Source organism: Phalacrocorax carbo, chromosome 1, assembly GCF_963921805.1.
Source record: "Phalacrocorax carbo chromosome 1, bPhaCar2.1, whole genome shotgun sequence".
NCBI lineage: Eukaryota > Metazoa > Chordata > Aves > Suliformes > Phalacrocoracidae > Phalacrocorax > Phalacrocorax carbo.
Window position 1 is genome coordinate 193,310,997 of NC_087513.1, and position 23,268 is coordinate 193,334,264.

Sequence of the window (23,268 nt, forward strand, 5' to 3'; positions counted from 1 at the left end):
TGGTGATAAGAATATATATGGTTATGATAAATGCTTGTTTATACTGTTGAAACATTTTGTTTATGTTTTATATCTGTTCTTTTAGATTCATTTCTGTTACAGTCCTGGCATTCAGTTTGTGCATGAGCCTCGTGATTTTCTTTTCATCAGAGACTGAAGTTTTCTGCTAACATGGATTTTAAGATCCCATGTCATAGATACTAAGGAGATAGATACGTTTTAATGTAATGCCTAATGTCTCAGGTTCTTAATAGGCCAAGTTCTCACTGAAAGCTGATGTTCACTAAACACTGCAAGAATAGGACAGTACTTTTGGCCTCTCTTCCCTTACATGTGTTTTGGTACATTTCTAAATTTACCTCAAGTATCAGTAAGAGCTAGTAGATGAAGGTATCACGAGTGTGCTGTTGTGGTTCAAAACTAAAATTGCTCCTTATTTTATATAGAGATTTACTGATGAGAAAATATTTTGTCATTAAGTCTTGAAACCATGTAGTTTCATTTTTTTTTAATGCTAGTTTCAATATTGCTTTCATAAGTAGTAGTCTATAGTATTATTCATCCCTCTCTTCATTAGCTAGTATTCCATGTAAAATCTGATGAATAAATAGAAATCAAAGTCCTTCTAGGGTTATTTAGGTACATAGTCCAGGTAAATAACATGACATTTCTGTATGAAGAATGACTGTATTGTTTTCTGTTATTTAATATGTGCAGTGGTGAATTGTTAAAATAAACTTTAACAGTTGTGAGAGAATGAGGATAACGGTGTAATAAAAGTGAAATTTAAAATATGAAAAGCAAGAAGAAACTGAAATGAGAGAGGTTTTTCTTGAAGACTGTAAACATATAAACATACCAGACAATTTATTTAAATTTTTATTTTTATAGGAGGAATAAACATGGGGTCACTCGTGAGAAGATTGCTCAGATGTTGGAACGATATGAATATCAAATATCCATACCTATTGTCATGAATTCAGTGATACCTCCCCACAAAAACACTCAAAGGCCACCTCTGCAGCGAAGACATAGGTGGGGAGGCAATACAGACTCATGGAATTCTTTCAGTATTTCCAGTAGCCGATAACACAGTTGCAGTCAGTTAAAAAAAAAAAATCTGTTACTTGCCCTTCTAAAACACATCATCACCTCCAATGAAGTAGTGGATCTTCTGTGTTTTAAATAGGCCTATTTCAAGACCATTTTCTTCTGGGGGTTGTTCCTTTAACAGACTTGCATGTAAATAAATTTGTACATTAAATGTTTTTTAAACTCTATTTATTACAGTTGTAATAACTTTGATTTTAGTAAAATATTTAATAGTATAACATATAGAAGAGTCTTCCTTCATAAACCTAAGATAATGATGTTGTCATGTATCAAGTAACTGTTGAGCAGTTTTTTTAAAGAGGAGTTCATATTAGATATCTTTTAAAAGAGAATTAAAGCCCCAGAAGAAGAGGTTATTTATGTAATAACCAATTTTAATGACTGTCATTTAGTTGTCTTATCTTTTAGGAGGTTTTTTGAAAACAATTATGTCCTGGGTTGTTCTTTTGTTTTATTTGGCATGTATTGCCAATTGGCAAAATTTTGGCATGTATTTTCTGGTTTTAGTTGTGGTGTTTGGGTTGTGTTGTGGGGTTTTTTTTTGTCTCAGAAGCTCATCTGACAGCTGAAGTGACATTCTGCCAATACAGTATTCACCAGCCTTAAACTGTACAACGTGAATTATTTCTTTATTTGCTTGTTCTCAGTGGTAGTACATAAGCTATGATGGTGGCTGCATACCACCAACTTCTTTGTGCTGACTAAAAAAATCCCTAAACTTCATCAGTAAACCCCAAAATTTCACAGCTATGCCTTTCTAAGTACGTTTCTTTCATTTATGATAAAAATGAAGTATTAAAGCATTAGGCTGTCAAGTCCCAGTCCACAGCTGAGATGCCATAATTCAATATAAATAGTGTATATAATTCTGTAAAACCATGTTCCATTCCTAATTTTGGCACAGCCAATGTGACCTGTTTAGCACATAACAAAGAATGACCCAGCATGGAGATTGACTAATTCACTGCCCTTTTTCTCTTTAAAAATTACAAATTTGTAAGTTTTCACTTTGCTTGCTTTCTAACAGCTTGCTGTAGTAATAAAATATATTTGTCTTCAGTGTTGTTTCAGTAGTTCAGTGCAACATTTTTATTATTTTCAACCCTCTAGGATTTCATATAGAGGAGCATTATTACTAACCTGCTAGCTGGAATAACCAGTCTTCAGGTCTAAATACATTTGATTTCTTTATATACTGAATGAGTAAATCCTGAAAAGGAAATTTTGTCAAGAACGTGAGTATGCAGCTAAAAGAATTTTCATGGTTTTCTGTTACTGATTTGGTGTAATAGCCATCAGAATTTTGAAAATTCCGAAGGCAGCATAATTTTTTCACTTGTAGACAATTTTTGAATGGGTCCCAAAAATCGCTTCATCTTTAAAGTCTGAATACCATGAAAGTTGAAAATCTAGGTATATAATGAAGTATCCTTCTGTGGTTTTCTACACCTGTTGTGCAAATCCAAATTTGTTCAATTTAATATATATCTGCAATAACATTTCCATAAGAGATTCTATTAACTATAAAAGTTGAAGTGTGCAGTTTCACATTTAGTAATTGTTTTAATTATTTGAAAAATAATTTAAAATGTTTCAGTAGTGCATGGATTGTTAAGATATTAATTATGTGTATATATATAAAAAAATAAGCTCTCCAGCTATATTAATTTTCTTCCCTCATTGTCTGTTATTCATACCAATTGTGTTACTGTATTTTAGTTTTCATGGTTATCTTTTTCCATGTCTCAAAAGAATCGTGGAAATAATTGTAAATGGTCAGTAATACTTTAATTATTCCAAAGTTCTTATATTTAAACATGAATGCGTATTTCAAGTGGGAAGAAGATAAAAAGGTTTTAAAAAGACTCATTTTATTTACTCTATATTACTCTATATTACTTTAAGCCATAATAAATTGGTAAAATTTATTGAGGCTTTATGTGATAATCACACAGGGTGCTAAGGTATGACAAAAAAGAGCTGATTATTGAAAACTGATGTTATGATATGTTTTGGTACCTCTGGCTTCAGTTTTTAAAGGAAGTGGTGGGTTTTTTTAGCAATATATAATTGATGTTTAAGTTCTTTTTGACTGAAATTTGTATTTAAATAGATGTAAGTTCATACTATTTTTAAATGGTGCAGCATTTTTTGTGTTTGTTTTTAATAAATTATTGGTGGATGGTGAGTATTTTTGATATGCAAAGCATGTTGATCAATAATGGGCTTGCAGTTTGCAAAGGACACATAACAAGAAAGGAATGCTTTGCAACTTGGCACAGTATCAGACATTTTTTGTAAACTGCTTAATCTAGAAAGCTGTATTCCAAGGTAAGTACGATGACATGGTTGCTGAAAACACAGTGGAGTTACTCTCTGTGTAACACACTTTTGTTTCGTGGTATAGTAATATTTCATGAGGATATGACAGTGATAGGCATACATATATCTCAGAAGTTGCTTTTACATACAGAATTTATATGTAAAAATAATAAAAAGATCATGTGAAATACATGTTGCAGGTATTGAATTTCTCCTGCTCTCTCACTAATGAGGAAAGTGTACATACTTTTTGACAAAATAAGTAAAGACGTGTAAGAACTCGCTGTTCAGTTAGACTGGGGAGCTTAAAACTTTTACTGTCTGGGATAGTTTTCATACAATACCCCTGTTGATGATAATAAGGTACCTAGAATGAAGGTTTCCTATTGTTTTAGATTTTTAGTAAATTGTTAGTTCATGATATTTCTTTAAATAATAGTGTCAGAATTTGGTTTTTTTTAGTGTACCTAATGCATAGAACTTTAATGTTATGAATGCAAATTCTATCTGCTGCATACTTCAAGGTAGTGAGATGTTTGGCAAGTAAATTTAAACAGAATAGTTAAGATACTCAGCTGTAGTTTTAACATCCTACTATTCTAAGCAGTAAAACTAAATGAGAATTAATTTGCAGAACATATATCATGTGGTTCATATAGCTGACCAGTTAGCATCAGGTATATGGGATATAATAGAAATATATTTATTAAAAAAATATGTTGCAATAGAAAAAAAATAGTTCTAGTCTTATTGCTTCATCTAAACGGCTGTTTCTTGTTTGATTAGTTTACTTCCTGAATTATCAGAAGCCTTTTCTTTGACGGGTGACTTAGTGTTATTTTTCTTTTGTTTAGAGAAGAAGAAAAAATTAAAACAGAAATCCCCAAACAACAAAAAACCTATGCCAAAACCCACAGAACCAAAACCCAGAAGACCTATGTGTTGATTTCTGCTGGGGTAGGGTTATTTTTCATCATAGCAGCTAGGTTGGGGCTGTGTTTTGGATTTGTGCTGGACACAGTGTTGGTAACACCAGGGATGTTTTAGTTACTGCTGAGCAAGTGCTTACACAGAGCCAAGGCCTTTTCTGCTTCTCACCCCATCCCACCAGCGAGTGGGCTGGGGGTGCACAAGAAGCTGGGAGGGGACACAGCCGGGACAGCTGACCCCAACTGACCAAAGGGATATTCCATACCATATGGTGTCATGCTCGGTACATAAAGCTGGGGGAAGAAGGAGGAAGGGGGAGATGTTTGGAGTGATGGCATTTGTCTTCCCAAGTAACCATTCCATGTGATGGAGCCCTGCTCTCCTGGAGATGGCTGAACACCTGCCTGTCCATGGGAAGGAGTGAATGGATTCCTTGTTTTACTTTGCTTGTGCGCGCGCCTTTTGTGTTACTTACCAAACTGTCTTTATCTCAACCCACAAGTTTTCTCATTTTTACCCTTCTGATTCTTTCCCCCTTCCCACTGTGGGGGAGTGACTGAGTGGCTGTGTGACGCTTAGTTGCCGGCTGGGGTTAAACCATGACACGTCTATTCTTTTAACATATCTAGTCTGCAATGCTGCATAATTTTTTAAGCTTTTTGTCTTTAAGAGGAAAACCAAGGTTTTGTCTTTTGTCATCTGTCTCTTGAAACATTCTGCAGAGGTGGTAGTTTATCTTTGTTTCTCTGATAATAGATAATTGAAACCCAGGCTTTGTCTAGCTGAGATGGGACCCATAACATTTGTATTTGATTGTTTTGTGTCTGTCCTCCCTGATGTAATTTAGATGGTTTGTATTTTCTTTTTTAAGCTGACCTGTAGGATTCCTTTTCAGTGAGTTAGGCTGTGAAAATACGGAAGTTGTTGGGTTTTGTTTCTGGTTTTGTTTTTCTTTTCTGTTTTTTTCATGTGTGATACCTGTAGTTTTAACTGCTGCTTCTTCCTAGCAATCGAGTTTTCTGGAAGTTTTCCCTCAGTGCTAGTACACTGTGGAGATGAGGTGACTAGGTGTATGTTGAGAATTGCAGGTTTTCCATACAAAAGGAGACACACATATTACAATTCCCAGTAAAGAGCCATAAGAAGTCATAGTGTTGAAATGCAGTTCATAAAATTGAAATTAAGTACTCAAAATAGTGATCAGATGTTTCATATAGGTCGGATGTAGAAAAACTTCTCTTCAGTGTTTCTACAGTGACACTTTCTCATTTCAATGTTTTATGTTCTCATCCTTTTGAAATAAAAGCAAGAGCAGAGATTAAAGCTCTTCAGTAATCATTTCGTAGGTGAGAATCTTGTATATCAATTAATTTGGGGTTTTTTTCTTTATATAGGCTAATTGGTTGAAATTAGCTGTAAATCAGATTATTTTGGGTTCACAGAAAAATATGTGAAAACAGCTGGTGTTTTAAGTATTCAGAAGATAAAGTAGAAGTAACAGGGTTTGTCAAGGTCAGATCATCTCAAATTTGTCTAACTTATGTCTGTAATAATGGAGAAGCAGCAAGTGGTGTTTGTAGCTTGAGATGGACTGTCAATGTCACTCTAGACCAAGGATAATAAAAGCATGGAAGTATTGCTTCTGGAATGGGTATTTGCAGTTAGTTTCCTTTTAGCTGATAATGCTGCTACTTAATTTCTCAGGTAGGCAGGCAGCCCTTAACCATTTAATGGGTGCCATACCAAGACAGTGCTGCTGTAACAGTACCACGTTGTGCCAAGTCAGAACATATTGTATTAATGAAGTAATTTTTTTTTTTTTACAGTTGTACTTGGAGTCATTTTAGTGATGTTAAGTATTTTTCAAGCTGTTAATAGAATTCAGCTTTTCTTTTTTTGGTCCCTCAAACTGATATCAGAGTAACTGCTTTATAATCGTGTGGATCACCCTGCTTTTCCTTTTATAAATATTTTCCAGATACTAACTCTGTAAGTATTCTAGGATTTTGTGGGAACATAGTAGAAAACTATTTTCTGAGCAAAACTTTTGGAACGGATGCTTGCATGTTGTCTTTACTGATTTAAAAAAAGCATGAATTCTTTAGTGGATGTTGTTTAATCTCTTCTTAAATTGCTAACAGACTAAGAAGTGCTGCTTTAGCTGACTGAATAAACATTTGCTTATTTCTAAGGGGTTTATTTTATCATTTACAAATCAGTCTTTGTCAGGGACCTATAATTCTTTTTGGCTGTTATTTTATCCATGATACTTCTAATAACTTTTTTCTTTACTTGTCAGCCACAGGTTTTGGTAACCTATACTATAGATTATAAGTCTATAAGAAGTTCCTGAATAGCTGATCCCACATCTGGCTCTTAACTATGAAGAGTTTCTGAATGCTCATGAACCTGACTTAAGAGTGGATTGACTGTATTACTTTTCCCCCATTTACCATTTCCTGATAGTTTTCCTGTGTTGCTTGTAAGATGAATAACTTACAAGACAGATCTTTCACCTGAAGCAAGAAAGGTGTACGTATTTGAGCTTCTTTTGCAGCTCTCTGCAGTTCTTTGGTACATGCGCTAAGTATTCAATGACCTCTAAAGGTCCCTTCCAACCTAAACCATTCTATGATTCTACAAAGTATACCTGATGAAATTTCAAAACTGTTTTCACTTATGAAGGCTGCTGTTAGAAGACTCTGCTTATGGCTGTGCAGCAAAATTGCATTATATATAGGAGTATAAATGGAATTCTCTGTTTGTGTACGTAGAAGGCACAGTTAGTGTTTCATTCTGTTCCTGTTTTGTTTCAGCAGTCTAGACTGAGTTCTTGTTTCTAATAATGGATACTTAGATTCTGTCTGTAAGTGTCCTTTTTGGTCTTAGGTCTTGAGGGGAGGGGTTTTGTTGTGAGTAAAGTTAGCTAACTATAGCTTGATTTTTTTCTACTGCTCTATAGAGAATTGAGCTGTAAAGAGATTAAATGAGCCTCTCGTTCACCTGGTTGGTTTGTGGTGCCTTTGTTGAGAATGTCAACCTTTGAGCTCACTGGTACAAGTAAGATGTGACATATTGGAGTGAATTGAGCAGACAGTGGTCACAGCCTGGAGCACCTGATATACAAGGGGAAGCTGGGAGAAATGGATTATTGTTCAGCCTTAAGTAGAGAAGGCTATGGCCAAGACAGCTTAATGCTGTCTTCACCTGACTAATGGGAGAGTATGAAGGTGGAGCCATGCTCCTCTTAGATGAGAAGCAATGGGTAGAGGCTGCAACATAGGAAATTCCAGTTAGATACTAGGCTGTGTAATCTCCATCCTTGGAGTATTCAGAACTTGGCCAGGCAGGGCACTGAGCAACGAGACCTTAGTCGGTATTGCTCTGAGCAGAGGTTGGACCATATGATCTCCAGAGGCCCTTTCTGACATGAATTATTCTATTCTAATGGATGTAGTGAAAGCTGTGTCCAGAATATCAAGAGAGTTAGCTCTTATCTGTCAGAGACGACATTTTAAATCACTAACAGAATTGCTGCCTGGTTTCAGGGTGGCAGGTGCAGGCTTGCATTAACACAGCAGTCCATGATTCTCTTTCTCAGGTGGGCACTGTTTCTGGCTTTAACTGTAGCAGCAAAATCGGCTGGACCTTTTATTCTGGTTATTTTGTTTCATAGCTGTATTGGCAGAGTTTCTCACAAGTTCCTGACAGCACCTCTAGCTGACCCCCTTCTTTCTCCCTCAGGTAGTGTCCATCACTGCTTGTCTTCTGTTAGTTGTGTTGTCTTTCCAGACTTAGAAAATACTGGCACATGTTAGTGTTTATCTGAAGTAGGTTTTTTTTTTAATTTTCTGTCCAAAGACAGACTTCTATTGACACTTAGTACACTGCAGAACCGAAAGGCAGTTTTCTGTCTATTCATCCCCAACATTCCAGGAGTAGTACAGAGCTGGTTTGTAGAAAGTAATCATCTTTAAGGGGTGATTCATCATGTCTTCTGGGTATCCCTAGTCCTTTTTGTGAAAGATGTTTAAAAGGGAAAGAGTACCAAATAATCTTAATACCAAAGAGTAGTACGCAGAAATAGTAAAAGTTGGATGCCAGTATGACAAAGTACTGAGATTTGTTGAAAAAGGTGTAATACCTTCCAAGGAATGCACATTATAATTGAATGCTGTGTAGCTTTCTGTATTTTATACAGCATTTGAGATGCACAGAATGTGTGCAATACTCGGAGCAGATGTTCTAAATAGCAACATTGTCTGCAGTTACAAGTATTTGCATTTTAATGTCGCTATAATCTAGGTAAGAGGCTGGTTACTTAATACTTACTGATGCTGTTTTCTTTACTGTTTTCCTCTTGTAACTTTTTCCCCCATTTCTCATATTCTTGAACTGCATCATTCTCATCCGTCTGATCTGAGTCCTGTGTGTTCAGTTACTACAGTTGTCTCTAGATCTATCTCCGCCTTCCCTTTTCTTCCCCCTTCCCTTTTCTTCCCTGAATTTTAAACGTGTGGAGAGCTATACCTTATTCTCTGGGGGTTTTTATTGCCTCAGTTCAAACTGATGCTGATTTAAACACTGAGTATATCTATTCCCACTCTCCCCAGGCTGTCCTTTTGATTTTTTTTCTTGTTCTGCTGAAAGTAATGTTTTCTGTCATCAATATATTTTTCTACATTTCTTTTTTTCTTAGGCTCATTAAGTTTGCAGCATCTTCTTGCATTTTTGAAACTCATACTTTTGTTCCCAGAATTATGGCCTGTGCTTTGGTGGATATTTAATTACAGTGACTTTGCTACTATTTTGTTGATTTAAGCTATTTTAAACACAGCCAGAATATTTTGTTGAAACTTCCTAACAGAAAATAGCTTATTACATACCTCTAAGTATTCCATTCTGCTCTCATTGTACCTCTGTTGCTTCTTTACAATCCCACCCATATTAGTCCTCAACTTGATTTTGCTTGTGTCCTATCTCAAACTTCATTTTACATTTGGTTTGTGTGTGACTGTGCCGTGGCAAGGAAGGCCAACACTTCACTCTGTAAACCTAATTTTTTCTTTTAAAACCTTTCTTGTTGTACTTGTTTATCTCTATATTTTGTTTTGATGGCTGTCATCTATGTGTCTAAGTACTAGGATGTTACATCAAAATACGTAGTTCTCTCTATTTTTCTGGCTAAACTAGTGATTTGTTTATTTATTTAAAGTGTAGAGTCTACAGTGGCCAAAATACACAATGGTGATGATATTTAGGAATTAGGATCCGGAAAGTCTGTCTTATTTGTGGACTGCATTTTAGGATATGATATATTTCACAACCTAAGGAGAGCTTCAGTAAACCTGCCTTTTCCTGGGTGGAGCTTCTGAAGTGGAACTTCCTAACTAATTGCCTGGAAAACAGTAGATTGTAAGGGAGAGGAACTGAAAAACAGATTGTGAGGTGCCTCACAGAATTTAATTTTTGAACGCAGATCTTTTCTCCTAAAATCAGTGATCCACTCAGGTTCAATCCTGTCTTGTATTTGAACCGGTTAGATTATATATACATGATGCAGTATGTTATATCTGTAACAGCAACTCTGTTTTTCATTTGGAAAGAAAAAGGTTGAGATTTTTAAGGCAATTATTATAGTTTTGTGTTTTTTTCAATATCTGTGAATTGGCCATTGGGCAAATGGGCTTTGTGTTTGCGGTGGATAATGTTGTCTGTCTGGTCAGTCAGAGTCTTCACCAGTGTCCTTCATGGTTTTCAACCTGGACCACCAGCTCTGTAAGATGTGGTGTGTAAAGTGTGCTCCGGTGTTGCAGAGAGGAGGGTGCTTAGGATTTAGTGAGAACTGATTGCTTCATATCCATGAATGCAGTAGTGCTATAGTTTGTCCAGAAGTTAATGGAAAACTGAGACTGATCATTGTCTGGGAAGGTGGGGTTTTTCTATCCTGTTACAGATTTTTGAAAGTGTTCCTTAAAATCTCGTACTGAAATGTCTTTATATCAATAGAAGATTAAGGAGCACTGCAACACAGCAGGTTACACCAAACTTTATTAACTAGTGCAAAATCTGACTATAGTTCCTATTTCTCCAAACTGCTTCTCAAAGCAGCCGATTTCTTGTCTAGCCTGGATTAATTTTGATCAGGTTGTCTTCATGCTTGAACTGGTATCATCCAAGTAATAGAACTGATGTCAAACTTGACAAGATGATTTATACTGTACTTTCAGTGCATAACATTGGCATCCATGTCCATCATGGAATCTTCAGAAGACTAAACGTTGACAGAGAGAACTTAAAAAAAATTTGATTTTATGAGCCTTTTTGGGCAAGAAGGCTGATGATAAAGCTGCAGTTTCTTCTCTGTATTTCAAATACATCCCCTTAAGATGGGTTCAGATCACTTCTAGCATTTCACTTTGTCCTTTTATTCTTTTTAATCTGCTTTTTAACATTAAGCCATACATAATGGTGCAGAGAAATCCAGTCAAACAAAAAATGGTGTCTCTGTTAGCATCCATTGGTACCTCTATTGCTAATGTTTTTTTTCTTTTCTGGTTAGAATCTGAATTGTGTCAGGTGAGGTATTTGTGGCACCTAAATGAGGTTGAAGGCAGATTTTGAGTTGTTTCACTTGTTCAGGAAGTAGATGTTTGATACTGGGCACAAATATATTCAGTGTGTTTTGTATGTATATATCAATCATATTCAGGGTTGGTTTCCTTAATGTTATCAACATATTCTATGACTAAGGAGCTAAAATAGGAGAATGGCTCTTTCAGTCGGAAGACATTTATGACTTCCATGAACCAGGCAGGACGAAGATCAGTCAGATCACCCCAACTGAAACTCCTCATGGAGTGAATGGATTGTCATTTGAAACTGAATTGCTCTTACTAGCACTTCAGGAACTTGGGGGTTTTGGTGGGTTTTTGGTCAGTTGGTTGGGTTTTTTATTAGGTTGTTTGTATTTTCACTTTGAAAAATAAAGTGGTTGCACTTTGCCATGTGTTTGATTAAATGAACAGCTTCTAAAGGCATGCTTTGATCAAACCAATTGTATGCTGTTATCTGTGTACTCTCTAGATCAACGTCTCTTGTGTCTGGACTATAACAGGGCAGCAGTCTGGCTGCTTATACATTGCACAGAACTGTATATTCATCAATCCTGTAGAAATAATAAAGATTGGAGTAGCTCTTCAAGCATTGTGATAGAACAGCGTATTTTATGAAGGCGAGTATTTAAATCTCACCACCACTGGCAATGCTTTTGAGAGGCAAAAGAATGGTAAATACTGAGTTATTTCAGATCGAATCTTTACTGATTTGGGGCGGGGAGCATTAATTTGCAACACTGGAATGTGTAAACATTTCTTATGAATCATGCATGGTGAACTTCCTTAAAAGATGGATGGTGAGGCGACCCAGTGTTGCTGCTGAAAGTAGTCACCTTGCTCCCACCAATCACTTCATTTGTCTTAGCTAGACACTTGCCTTGGTAAGTTACATCAGCTCAACACCAAAGCAAGAACTTGCTTTCTTTTGCTGGCTCAGGCAGGTAAATCCACCCACAGGGAGGCTGGTAGAGCCAACAAGACAGGTAGTGGAAGTGCAAGGGCAACATCTGGAACCAAGTAGGAAAGGGTGACTAAGACCGTTTCGTCAGCAACAATGAAGTGCTAAGTTGGATGCTCAGCTGTCTAATGGAATTTCATGTTTCAGGAAGCCCAATAATGCTTACAAGTTATTTTGCATGTGTTTTTTTCCAGTTGCTTGATCACCTAAAACCAATATTGCATTTGGTTTTGAGGAACTGGATCTTTATCACTCATTTCAGTATTAAAGGCAAGATACGTAACAAAAAGGCTGGTACCATGACTTGTTTGGTAATTCCAAAATTATATCTTCAATTTCTGTTTGTTGCTGAAGTAAAGTTAGGTCACAAATAATTCAGCAATGCACTTACCAGGTGGAGAAGGTAGAGTGTAACCCAGTAAATGCCATTTTATGTAAGCAGCTCTACTATAATTTTGATGTTGAAAACCCACTTCAGAGGCTTTGGAGATTAATGATAACATACATTGCTGAAAGAGCAGGTACCTTATTGCTAAATGTCACATAGAATTGCTTTTTAAATTTATCAGTTCCCCTATATTTCATTACAGCAATGACTACAGGCATTTTTTGATATCAAGCAGGTGTCAGCTTAGGCCTATGCTAGAGCTAAAGTTTGTACAACTGCAAATAACTAACTCTCTTCTGGTTTTTGCCATTTTCCAGCAAAATGCAACTTTAGATTATTTGCTTTCCATGTTGTGCCTTGGCAATTACGAAAATGCATTTGTTTCTCCAGTAAAGAGCGTCATCTGAGCACTGACTCTCGATGAAGCTGGGCAGTGCTATTTTGAGCAGTAGGTTACAACCTTGAAGTCACATGCAACAGTTATGGCAAAAAGCTTTTAATATTGTCTAAACAGTAGGCTGAGAAATTTCAGTGTTACAGAAAAGGGATTCCTATTTCAACAAAAATACTATTACTTTTTTTTTCAGGTGTGTTTATTACTAACCAGTTATTTTAAATGCATAATATATAGTAAAATTTAAATATCAACTGAAAAGGCACCTTTTTTCTTTTCTGTTTTGTGTGTGTTGCATGTGTTTAAAAACCACTCGCTAGCAGATGCCCCTGTAAAGAAGAGAAGTCTGTCTCCATGCTGGTTCTTAAATTTTCTCAATGTTTTTGTGCCATATGGTTTTACAATAAGGAAAACTCCTCAAAAAGCATGTAGGTGAACTAAAAGAGGAGGAACTAAGATAAAACTTAAGAAAGCTAGTAGACAGTTTGCTTCATTAAAAGCAAAAACCTTACCTTGATACTGGGTATACCCCAAGCAGGAAATTTTTTAGCTACCTCATCATGGTGCATTAGAGTGCTGCTTTGGGGTAGTATTTTCTTAAAATCAGTTGGAAAACAGAAGTTGCCTGGAAAAGTGAAAAATAATGAAATTTATTACTCGGCATTTAGTAGCTCATCACTTCCCTTTTTGCTTTAGTCATCTCTACAGTGAGTGGTGAGCAAAAGCATAGCTACAATAATGCCAAGACTGGAGAATTCCATCCCTTTCCTGTGCCAGTGCTGACATTGGCGATTTGGTTGTCATTTCTGCAGAGTTCTTGCAGCAGCACAAGGGCCTAAGTACAATACTAAATCCTTCTTGGAATTGGTGCCCACATCTGATGTTTTATTCCCCACTCCATTAAAAACAATTAAAAATGAGACGCTATTTTCTGTTTCACTGGTAAGGGGTTTTATGCTTTTGAAAACTTCAGAGAATTTCCTCTTCTAAAAACACTTTCAAGTCATGAATTTTCTTCACCAAAGAAGAAAGTTAATGTCAGGATTTAAGACATAATCTGTGTTCAGTATATGATTTTGCAAATCTTGGTTATATGTAAGAAAGTAATCTTTCCAACTACCACTGCAGCTGCTTCAGTTTAATATCATTTATTTCAATAGACAAATAAGATCTATTCAATCCTAAAACTTTGCCATCCCCTGTCTCTTCTCTGGGGAGAGAGGAGCCTTGTTGCTGAGCAGGGAACATATTGTGAACAGAATATGGGGTGGAATTTGTCTTGGCTAAACTTCAAGCATCTGCAGTATAGGCATCTGCACTTAAACCGTAGGGTGCTGAATTGAAAATACACTGATTTGGAAAATGGGAAGTCGGTTTTATTACTCAGAAGAAAGCGCCATGTGGACTTAAATGCCAACATTTGAAGGAAATCCCGTTTCTTAGTAGGATGTCTCATCTGGATGCCATTATAGGGCAATAAAATTTGTGTGCTTTCCAACAAGGTATTTTCGCAGATCCATAGTGCTTGTTGCAGCAATACCAAGGCACCAAGGCTTTTGAACCCTGTTGCAGTCAAGTGACTTTGTGGCTATACTGAGGCCAAGAAGGCTGCTGAGGTGCTTCTCACTCAGACAATTAGCAGGGTTTGCTTTGTAGAGTTCAAATTAGAAAGAATTTATATGAGACTAACAATTAAAAAAAATTTAAGACTGAATGAAGGGTGAGGATAGGTTTCCATAGGTGGCCTTTAGGTTCCATGTTGCCTACTAGTGACTCTGGCTTTCCCGCTGCAGGCACAGTCACCTTTTTTTTTTTTTAAATTATTTTTCTTTAAGAATTCAAAAATACAGCACTTAAAACAGCTCATGTTACATATGAATGCCCATAAAATAAATCATTTTACCCTATAATTCTAGCTACTGCTTTAGTTTAGTGTCTTGTGTGAAGTACCATCCTGAACAGAGTTACAGAAAAGCGAAGAATTACAGAAAAGGAGCAGATCTTTGAAACAAAGATTTGCCAGTCAAACTTAGCTTTTAAAATCTCATCTCTCCAAAGATTCACATTGGGAGAAGTTAGATTTCTGGACTAGATTTTTCTTATATGTGTTCATTTCAGGGTTAGCTGGCTGATGGGCTAACATCAAGACTTCAGAGAAGTCACTGTTAGGGCTGCTGTCTGTTACATTCAATGAGAAATGCAGACCGAAAAAATCGGACACTCTGAAAAGAGCTACAAAATCAATTGTAAATAACTGCCTACAACTGTGTTAATTTTTCTGTAGTATATTATTTTGTTGCTAATAAAATAGGAAATATTCTTCCAAATACATACGCATCCACACATAATATACTGAGCAGTAAATATCGGAGTGACTGTAGTCACTGTACCTTTACATTATTCAGATTTTTGGTTAATATGTTTTGGATCTGAGTCCAGCTTATTTAAGTATTGTCCATTTAATCTTAATTGGTGAAATTGTCTTACTACATCCTCCATTTGGTACCTTTCTGCTCAGCATGATGTTTAATGAAAATTTCAGAACAGCAGTAGCTCTTTAGTATCTATTATTCAAATATCTTTTAGAAAGATATCCAGAAACATGTTTGGTCTTACAATGATTAATGATACTTTTTGTAAAACTAAATTAAAGAGATGGCAGCTATGTTTATTTGAATTGGTTTGAAAAGTACAAGATTGTTCTAAATTGTAAGGCGTACATTTGTTTAATCAATAGAAGGGTTTATCTGAGATTTTATCTATTTAAAAAAGCAGAAGGTCTGTTTGATCATCATATTAACATAAAGCACCTATTCTTCAGATTGAACGCTGTGAATATGTTATTACTGATTTTTTTTTTTAACCTTTAATTTTTTTTTTATTTTTACATAGGGAGACAATTTTAAAGAAGAATGCTGGGCGCCTGTTGACAAAAGCAAAGCAGAGGAAAAAGCGAAAAAGAAACAAAAAAATGAAAGGCAATCATACAGACATTATGAAGAAAAAGTTAGGCAGAGCAGCTCATCATCCAATTCCAGTTGTCCAGGACACATCAGACAGTGAAGAGGATGATTCAGAAGATAACAGCAAATCATTGTGTATGTTCAGTGAAGGTCCAGAGGATCCAGTAACAGTTCGTGAAAAGCAGTCTAGTGATGATGATGAAAGCTTAAAAGAAGCTGCAGTGGTTGCAAGAGAAAGGCTTCCCATTGCTGTGTCTGAGGTCTCAATGATGTTGAACAGTGCATTGAAAAATGAACTGCCTGTAGAAAGTGACAGTTCACTTCTAATAGATGTAAAACCTTTTTCTACTGAAAACCAAACCAAAAATGCATTTGATGATGAGGAAAAAAATCAAAGGCACAAAGAAAATCTTTGCAGAAGCAGTTCCCTAAAAATAAGCAATGATAAAAATTCCACCCAGGAAACAGAAGGCACCTCTGAAGATTATAACACACCACTGTTAAGCATGGAAAACAAACTCAGATCATATAAAATTACATATGAACCTGACATGGAAGCTAAACTGTTAAGTTTAAATGGTGAAGGAAAAGAAATCTCTCAGTGTTACGATTCAAGCGTATGCAATTACATGCCTGATAATAACACAGAGGATAAAGGTGCAATAAAAGCAGAAGAGAATAGCTCTAATGCCTGGGCTTTTTTTTCCATTACTTTACCTACTGAGGAATTGCAGTTGAGCTTTGATACCCAAGTTTCTCTGTCTTCTTGGTCTGAGGATAAATTTGTAGGTGAACAAAGACCCCCAAAAATCAGGAAACCTAAACAGATTCATACGAACAGTTCAACACAGCTAAACTGCTGTCGGTCAAATGAAGGATTGATAAAGGAAAACCATCAGGTAACAGTAACTGAGGAGGCTGGTAATATAAATAATGGCCTATCAGCATCTCCAGCTGGCGAAGTACACTTTGATTCCCTTGTGGAAGCCAGGGCCACCTTCATGCAGTGTTCGAGTGAAGTAAATGTTCCAAGAAATGACGCTGTGCCAATTACATCGAAGAGGAAAAGATACAGAAGAATTGTCAACTTAGCGCCAAGGTTTAATTTACCAAGACAGATCACTGGTAGTATAGAGGGAGAGAAGGAGGTCCCAAGAAAAGATGATGTTCCCCAAAAAAGTGTTTTAGAAGTGGAGCAGAAGAGCTTTCTAAGCAAGGACCATGGAGAGGAACATGAGCAGAACTGTTCATTGCAGGAATATTCTGCACTTTACAGTGGCACTGAGGCAACCTGTTCCTTACCCACCCCAGATGCAGATGCTCTGTTACGTGATATTTCTTACATTGATTTGGGACAATGTCCTATGCCAAAATATTCCTGCAGGGTTTGCGTAGTTTCCAGGACGGAGGAGGAACAAGCTAGAACTCTTGAGCAACAACAGGTAGTTGATAAAAAAGAGGGCAAGAGTGAACAAGTTTCTTCAGAGGTTACAAATAGCCAACCAGATATTTTGTCTTCTGTTAAAGTTGTTTCTGAATATCCAGAAGATTCTAGTATGTTGGCAAGCTGTGGTGAAAATGTGCACGAAGCCAATGACCCTGAGCCAGCAGAGGCCTCACAACTTGAAGATAATCAAGATGTGCACATGAAATGTAGCTTTCTGGGACTTCCCTTATCATTAGGATTTGCCTTTCAACTCGTGCAGCTCTTTGGTTCTCCGGGTCTTCCACTGGGTAATACTCTTCTTTCTACCTCTATGTAAAAAAACAACCAAACAAAGAAACCCTGCAACTGCCCAAGACACCAAACAAATAAAAAAACCACCAAAACACCCCCCCAAAAAAAACAAAACAAAGAATACCCCAAATCCCTATGATTAAACACTCAGGTTTATTTCAGGTACCAATTAATCAAATACTAACCCTATTGAAAGGAATCACTGTTGCTTTGGTGATTTATTTTAATGTTTTTATTTTTATTTTATTTTTATTTTATTTTTATTTTTAAAATGTTCTTCAGTCTCTGGGTTTGGCCTCATGTTTTGAGTGTCTGTAGTAACAAAGGCTTACTAACTTTAAATATAAATCCTAGTGACTAAGACTTTACTGGGTTGATTACAAGATTAAATGAAAACATGGTACAAAATGTGTGCTGTCATCTAAAGGTTGCATGTTTGGTTTTATATTCTACCTAGTTAATATAGTAGCATCCCTTTTTCTTTTTTAGTAATTTTTTCATAGACACCTATTTGGCTTATATACTGTTGAAAAACTTTCCCAGAATCTAATCTAATTTGAAAATGAAATTACAAGATGCGTTTTCTGATAGTGCACACCTTCATTTTAAGCATGCATGATTAACAAGTGTCACAGTTGTGTACTTGCCTTCCAGAACTCCAATTGTCATATTTTTGAACTTTCAGTTTAATAATTTAAGTTAGCGGTTAGAAGTGTGATGGTCAGTCCTTGAAGGGGTTGTGTGTGGCAACCATGATTTCCAAATTTACTGCGAGCTACTGTAACCATACAGAGCTGCAGCCAGCAACAACAGACATTTGTTTGGAAGTCACCCTGGGACACGGTGCTATGTATGCGCCTGCTGAAAGAGCCGCATTCCCTGTGCATAAAGTTCTGCAACTTCTTTGCTCCAAATTTAGTCTGTAGAAAAACAGAAACTGTGATTAGGCCAAAAAATAGGATTAGAAAACACAGACCATTTTTTTCAGTGCACAGACCTTTACACCTGTTAGTTTCAGTAGAATTGAAAGTTAAACATGTATTTTCATATGCAAATTTTAAGGTGACAACTGAGGAGAAGCTTATGTCTGTTTATCTGCCTAAACTGATCTCAGGATTCTTTGCTTTTATTACAAAAGACGATGGCAATACTGCCTGCCAGAGCAGTGATGGCAAACCACTGGCAGCACTACTAGGCTTGGTACCAGAACATTTGGTGTGGTCCCCAGAGAACCTGCAGTGCTGTTGTATCTAAATCTGGCACCACACGTCTAAGGATTTGCTATATAGAGCTAAAACAGAACAGGGAAGTACTGCTCATGTCCTCAACTATTATACATAAAACATTCTTCTCCAAACTTGGTGAGTCTGCATACCTGTGATCTTAAAATTTCATCATCTGAGAGGGATTGGCATTGGCCATGACTTGAGAACGGGGATCTGCTGGGAAAAAACAAAACCAGGCATTCAGAAACTTGATAGGTTAGTGAACAAAATGTTGTTCTCTGAGTCAGTAGCAGGTGAAATTTTCTGGTGTTTCCTTTGGAAATAACTCTTAAGAAATACAAACCGGCTCCAATACCTCTCCGAAGCCCTGCCAGCTTGTGATTGCAGTTTGGTGGGGTTTTTTTCTATGAACATTGTGCATGCTTTCTTCAGAAGGCTGGCCACATTCATTTGACTATGATTTTCCTACAATTACAAAAATTCATGTGCTTTTTTGTTATATATAAAAAAGATATATGTGTTATATAACACAAAAAAAATATATATAGTCTGTTATATATTGATAGGCTACTATTTATTCATGTACAGTTTCGAGCTGTAGTATTTTATAATTCATGCAATTGCAGTCAATTTTTATTGAAAATATTTTTAGTAAATAATTGCCTTTGGTTATTTATAAATGAAAGATTTTGTTGACCAAATTGCTTGTACGGTTCTTATATAAGCATAGAATATATTTTTAGACTCTTTTCCTACCAAGAATTTGTTTTCAGCTTCTTAAACAGCGTTAGAGTTAAAACATTTTAGAAAGTAATTTCTTTAGTGACGTTGCACAAATTCCTATTATTAAACATATTGAACTTTGAAGGTTGTTACTTAAGTTGCATTTTGTTTATTTTATGGGCTGGTAGCTTTCTGTTCTTCTTGTCTGTGCCTAGATTTGGGGGAATCTGTGGGGAAAATGAAAGTATGGTAGGAAAGCCTTTGCCTGAAAAAAGAAACCAACACCAAACCTCCTTCCTGCTCCTCCCCCTCCTGTGCACTGGCCTTAGATTATAGAAAACCTAAATTGTGACTTTGCTGCTGGCTCATTTAAATACCTGCTGATTTTTTTAAAAAAAATTTAGATGTATAATGTGTGCAAAAATTGTAATTCAGTGATATATTTTGGCTATGGAGACATCTGAACACTCAACTGCAAAAAATATTTTCTTCTGCAGAATCCTTGTTGCCAGATGATTATATAGTTCCTCTTGACTGGAAAGTTTCAAAGATGATCTATTTACTGTGGAAGACCTCTGTGGAGGTACGAATTTTAGGGGATTTTGGAAAGCTTTCCAATATTCCAGGTGTAAAGAGGAATCCTTCAGTACATAAGCAAGATGGTGTCCTTTGCTCATAAATTTGCTTTGGTTTTTAATACCCTCTATGAGGAGATGGATGTTTTATGTAGTCTTCTGAATATTTCCGTAACCAGCTCCAGGCCATGGTAGAATCCAGGTTTTGAAATATCAGAATCAGAAATGTATACAAAGTAGTTGAAGGAGAAAAAAGCCCAACCTTTTCCTTGATGCTTGTGTCCTGACCTGGCCTATGTTCGTTAAGTACAACCTACCATCATCTAGCTGTTTTCCTTCTTATGGGTTTCTCCCATCATCCGAGCAAATTTCATCTTCTGCTAACAGTAGCTTCTTCACAGCTACTTCTACAAAGAGTTGTAGCACAGAAGTTATTCTGAGTGACTGACAGCATCTTAATTGTCCTCATCTAGTTAGAAAGTGTTACCTTACCAATGACTTCTTTGCTACTTCCCACTGTCGCTGTTGCATTGTGAATATTTGTTTTTCTTTAAGGAGCACTGTAGTGTCTGGTACTGGAAATGAGGAAAATCCTGTAAATACAATTAAATAGTAACTATAAAATAGAGCATTGACCTTGTTCTGTCCCAAAATATGAAAATCTCTTGTCACATACTTTCTTTTTTTTCTGGACTATTATTATGTGTTTTAGGAGAAACAAAAAGCAAATGGATTGCAGAATGGAAATGCCTTGGCTGGTAAGTGTATTCTGTGATACAAAAACTGTATAAATATTTCTTGTTCAGAAAAGGAAATAGTTAATGCTGAAGTGTGTCGAAGGTTTTCAGTACAAATGAGTGATAACGCTCCTCTTTCGTGCAAAAGCAATAGGATGTGATAAATGAATTTGCGCCTCTGTTGATTGTGTACATAGTATGGCAGAGGTACGGTTGCTGCAAATCGTCACTTTATATTTCCTGATGCAAGTGCTGAATTCATTTGCCTTTTAAAGCTTCCCGTGTGGAATTAATAAAATACTTAGCTCAATTTTACCTGATTCCAGATCAGAAGGACATTTATAATAAAGAAGTCTTTCTTTACACTTTATTTCTCTGAAAAGTTGAGCAGTAATTCCTGCTGTGTGTAGGTTATGTAATAAAGTTTCTGGTTGTCTTTTCCATGATTTCCATATTAATGTAGTGTAATTTCACAAATTGCATAGCATGAGGTGAAAAATACACAGTAGCAGCTCCCTGGAAGCTGATAGGATTTGAAATAGGAGAGGAGTTTCTCCTTTTCAAAAAAAGAGAAAAGGATGCTCTAGGAGAGTTAAGAAGAAGCATGAGAGTAGGAATATAGTCTCTCTCTCTCCCTGCCCTCCCCCCTCCACCACCGTCAGAGACAAACCTGAAAAACACGGTTAATTTTGTAGGTTGTTTAGGAGGCAAGATCCAAGAGTATTTGATTAAATGAAAACTTGTTCTAGAAACACTCTATTCTGGGCTAATATAGATGACAGACTCTATGAGAGATTTAGATAATTTCAGGTAGTTTGGGCTGCAGTTTGTAATTTGTTTATTTTTTTAGATGATATTATTGGTCTTGAAGATCTAAATGAAGATGGCCAAGAGAACCAAGGCTCTTCTGAAACACTTCCAGGAATGGAGCTGTTTCAAGGGGTGATAGAGGAGAACACCATGACTGATGCTAGCACTGGCTGTCTGGATGCTGTGTTTCATAAATCATGATTGACCATCTTAAATTCTGCATGAAGGAAAAGGTAATCAGTCACATTTGTGAATGTGTTTCGTTCTTGTATGATATTTGACCAAACACCTAAAGAACATTGTTACAATTTTTAAGATGCATGTAGTATCACCTACAGTACTTGATTTATTTTTTTTTCAGGTTAAGGATGAGAGTTGTTGGGGGTTTTTTTTAATCCTGAGTTGGGAAAAGAGAAGGGCAGCATTTTGTTATTAAAGCCGCATTATTTTTTCCCACCAAAAAAATCAAAAACCTGCCTAGTGAAGTGAAAGGGGTAGTCTAGGATGCCTAAGAGCTGGACTTATTCCCAGTTTAATTTCTGCGGTGATCTGTAGTGAGTCATGTCATCTCAGTGCCATTTTCCTCGTCTCTTCAGCATGGAGAGCAATGCTGTATTAAGGGTCAAATTATGAAGAACACTGTTTGAACAATAAAACAGTATTTCACTAAGTTATGAAAACATGTCGCAGTTCTGTTTTCCAGTAGAGAATCAGCAGCAGGAGGTCACAACAGGGCTCCGTATATTGAAGTGTTAGTTTTTAATGAATATTTTCATTTGGCATCATGGTTTTAGCTGGAATAGAGTTAATTTTCTTCACTGCAGCTGGCCTAGTGCTGTGCTTTGGACTTAGTATGAAAATAATGTTGACAGCACACAGATGTTTTAGTTGTTGCTAGGTACAAATCTTGTGATTTGTATTCACAAGTGAGTGATGAATACTATGATCAGGAATAGAGGGGCCCTGCCTCCAGCCAGGTGGAGGAAAGGGATAACCGGGTTTACTGGACTGTGTGGATCAGATGGCCTGGCACATCAGCCCCACAGGAGTATAAAGCTTTAGTGGACACCAGTGCACAGTGCACCTTAATGCCATCAAACTATATAGGGGCAGAACCCATCAGCATTGCTGGAGTGACAGGGGGGGATCCCAAGAGCTAACTGTATTGGAGGCCAAAGTGAGCCTAACCAGAAACGCGTGGCAAAAGCACCCCATTGTGACTGGCCCAGAGGCTCCCTGCATCCTTGGCACAGACTGCCTCAGGAGAGGGTATTTCAAGGACCCAAAAGGGGACAGGTGGGCTTTTGGTGTAGCTGCCTTGGAGACAGAGAGAATTAAACAGCTGTCTACCTTGCCTGGCCTCTCGAAGGACCCTTTTGTTGTGGGGTTGCTGAGGGTCAAAGAACAACAGGTGCCGATCGCCACCACAACAGAGCACCGGCAGCAATATCGCACCAACCGAGACTCTCTGATTCCCATCCATGAGCGCATTCATTGACTGGAGAGCCAAGGAGTAATCAGTAAGACCTGCTCACCCTTTAACAGTCCCATATGGCCAGTGCGGAAGTCTAATGGAGAGTGGAGGCTAACAGTAGAGTATCGTGGCCTGAACAAAGTCACTCTGCCACTGAGTACTGCCGTGCCAGACATGCTAGAACTTCAATACGAACTGGAGTCAAAGGTGACCAAGTGGTATGCCGCAACTGATATCGCTAATGCATTCTTCTCAATCCCTCCGGCAGCAGAATGCAGGCCACAGCTTGCTTTTACCTGG

The 23,268-nt window shown here is 36.9% G+C and overlaps 1 protein-coding gene across 3 annotated transcripts in view; it reads left to right on the forward strand.

Moving 5' to 3' along the window:
• N4BP2L2 (NEDD4 binding protein 2 like 2) overlaps positions 1 to 23,268 on the forward strand; it is a 55,947-nt gene that overhangs the window by 22,066 nt on the left and 10,613 nt on the right. The window contains exons 6-10 of one of the 3 annotated variants that reach the window (XM_064441044.1): positions 892 to 1,035; positions 15,615 to 17,419; positions 19,870 to 19,955; positions 20,660 to 20,705; positions 21,535 to 21,727. In XM_064441044.1, the coding sequence (XP_064297114.1) occupies positions 892 to 1,035; positions 15,615 to 17,419; positions 19,870 to 19,955; positions 20,660 to 20,705; positions 21,535 to 21,695 (2,242 nt within the window). In that variant the 3' untranslated portion in view covers positions 21,696 to 21,727. Of the gene's footprint in view, positions 1 to 891; positions 2,173 to 15,614; positions 17,420 to 19,869; positions 19,956 to 20,659; positions 20,706 to 21,534; positions 21,728 to 23,268 lie in introns of those variants that run through there. The other 2 variants (XM_064441045.1, XM_064441046.1) reach the window with 2 other exon arrangements.